At 36.5% G+C, this 1517-nt stretch overlaps 1 protein-coding gene across 1 annotated transcript in view; it reads right to left on the bottom strand.

Moving 5' to 3' along the window:
- TBC1D9 (TBC1 domain family, member 9 (with GRAM domain)) overlaps window positions 1-1517 on the bottom strand; it is an 81729-nt gene that overhangs the window by 16092 nt on the left and 64120 nt on the right. The window contains exons 11-12 of the mRNA XM_008573281.1: window positions 755-853; window positions 509-577 (exon numbers count right to left, since the gene is read on the bottom strand). Of these exons, the coding sequence (XP_008571503.1) occupies window positions 509-577; window positions 755-853 (168 nt within the window). The remainder of the gene's footprint in view (window positions 1-508; window positions 578-754; window positions 854-1517) is intronic.

Raw genomic sequence — 1517 nt, 5'->3', positions numbered from 1 at the left:
CATTGCTTTATTTACTAACATAATACTTTCTTGTCAAGAATCAAGATTGGTAGGGGCTGAATAGTAAAATAGACATCACAAAAACTTAACCAATTATGTTTTTCCTTAGACATTTAGACAGCTTTATTCTTATTCCAGCTACATATTATCTTTTTTAAGGGTGATTCACAGCTTAATATAGGAAATTACAATTTACAAGAATTCTAGGCAGAATTTAAACTCGGTCACCACTGTTCTAATGAGTATTATAAAGCAATAATCTATTTTTTAGGTCCAAGGATACAGCCAGAATATTAGATGGAGTGGAAGAGAACTAAAACATCAACTTAAATTAGTTAGAAGAATGTGTTTACTTTTTATATAAAGTACTCCAGATTTGTGCTCTCAGCTCTGTCTTCCTATTTATGCATGTGGAGACCTTAACAATTTAACAGAAAATCAAGAACTGAGTTACTACAGTAAACTCTTTTACTCCTTTAAATGGACGTGAATTTACTTTGAAACTCACCTTGAAAAGAGCATAAAGTTCCTCTAGCTCATCAATGGTAAAGGAAGTTTCTGTCACAATGGTTCGTACCTACAGAAATAATAAGCACAACAAGTTTTACAAACTCAAAAAGTGTCATATTGGAAAAGCCTCTAAGTTTCTTCCTTTAAATTATCTACAGTTCTGTCAAGCAGGAATTTATGAGCTGGCAGGAATGTGAGGCAGGATGAAGACAGAAGCCTACCCGTTGTTTCTCAAAGGACTTACCACGTTCCGTTTTGTAGTGTCCTCCAGTGTTTGGATCACTTTCAGTCTCTGTTTGAATCTCATCTGTTCAATCAAATCTGCTCGGATAGTTCCAAATTTCTGAAAAGGAGCAATATTGTTATTTCTAAAAAACTCTGCTAAAGCACACAGTGTCATGTCTGCAGGATGGTTGAAACATACTCTTGACACATGTAGGAAATGACTTGTCACATGACAGGCATCCTAGGTCATACCTTTATTTACTGTTTTAAAGTTATTTAGCTACCATAAATAAATATCTGGAAATTATCATGCATCTCAGCTGTTGAACTAAATTTTAGTCAAATGTGTCCTCTTCAAGTCAAGAGTTCTTCAAGAAGAAGAAAGGTTAAATAATGCCATCTGCGTATGAAAAAATGCTTTAAAGGAAGAATTTCCTTGACGAAAAGAAAGGAAATATCTAATCTAAGGCTAACCATTAGACTGGGAGGTTGGAAGAAGCCTCCAACCCTGTGTGAGGCTCCCTGCTCCTAATCTCTAGATGAACAGCATTTGTCCACCTGATCCAGAAATCCATGCTGTGTGTCTCCAGATGGTAGACACAGTGAGCCAGCCATCTCTTCAAACCCAATGCTAGCACTGCCTGAATGTTTACTGAAATAAATTTCAAAAGCCAAACAAGTCTTCTCATCTGAAGACAGAGAAAGAATACGTAAGGTTTTATATCTCTTAGTGATGCAAAAGAAAGATGAAGGGGCCGGCCCGGTGGCGCACTGGATAGTGC

This window comes from Galeopterus variegatus, unplaced genomic scaffold (genome assembly GCF_000696425.1).
Source record: "Galeopterus variegatus unplaced genomic scaffold, G_variegatus-3.0.2 Scaffold897, whole genome shotgun sequence".
NCBI classification, from domain to species: Eukaryota; Metazoa; Chordata; class Mammalia; order Dermoptera; family Cynocephalidae; genus Galeopterus; species Galeopterus variegatus.
Note: the sequence above shows the minus strand (reverse complement) of the source record. Positions and strands in the feature narration are given on the sequence as shown.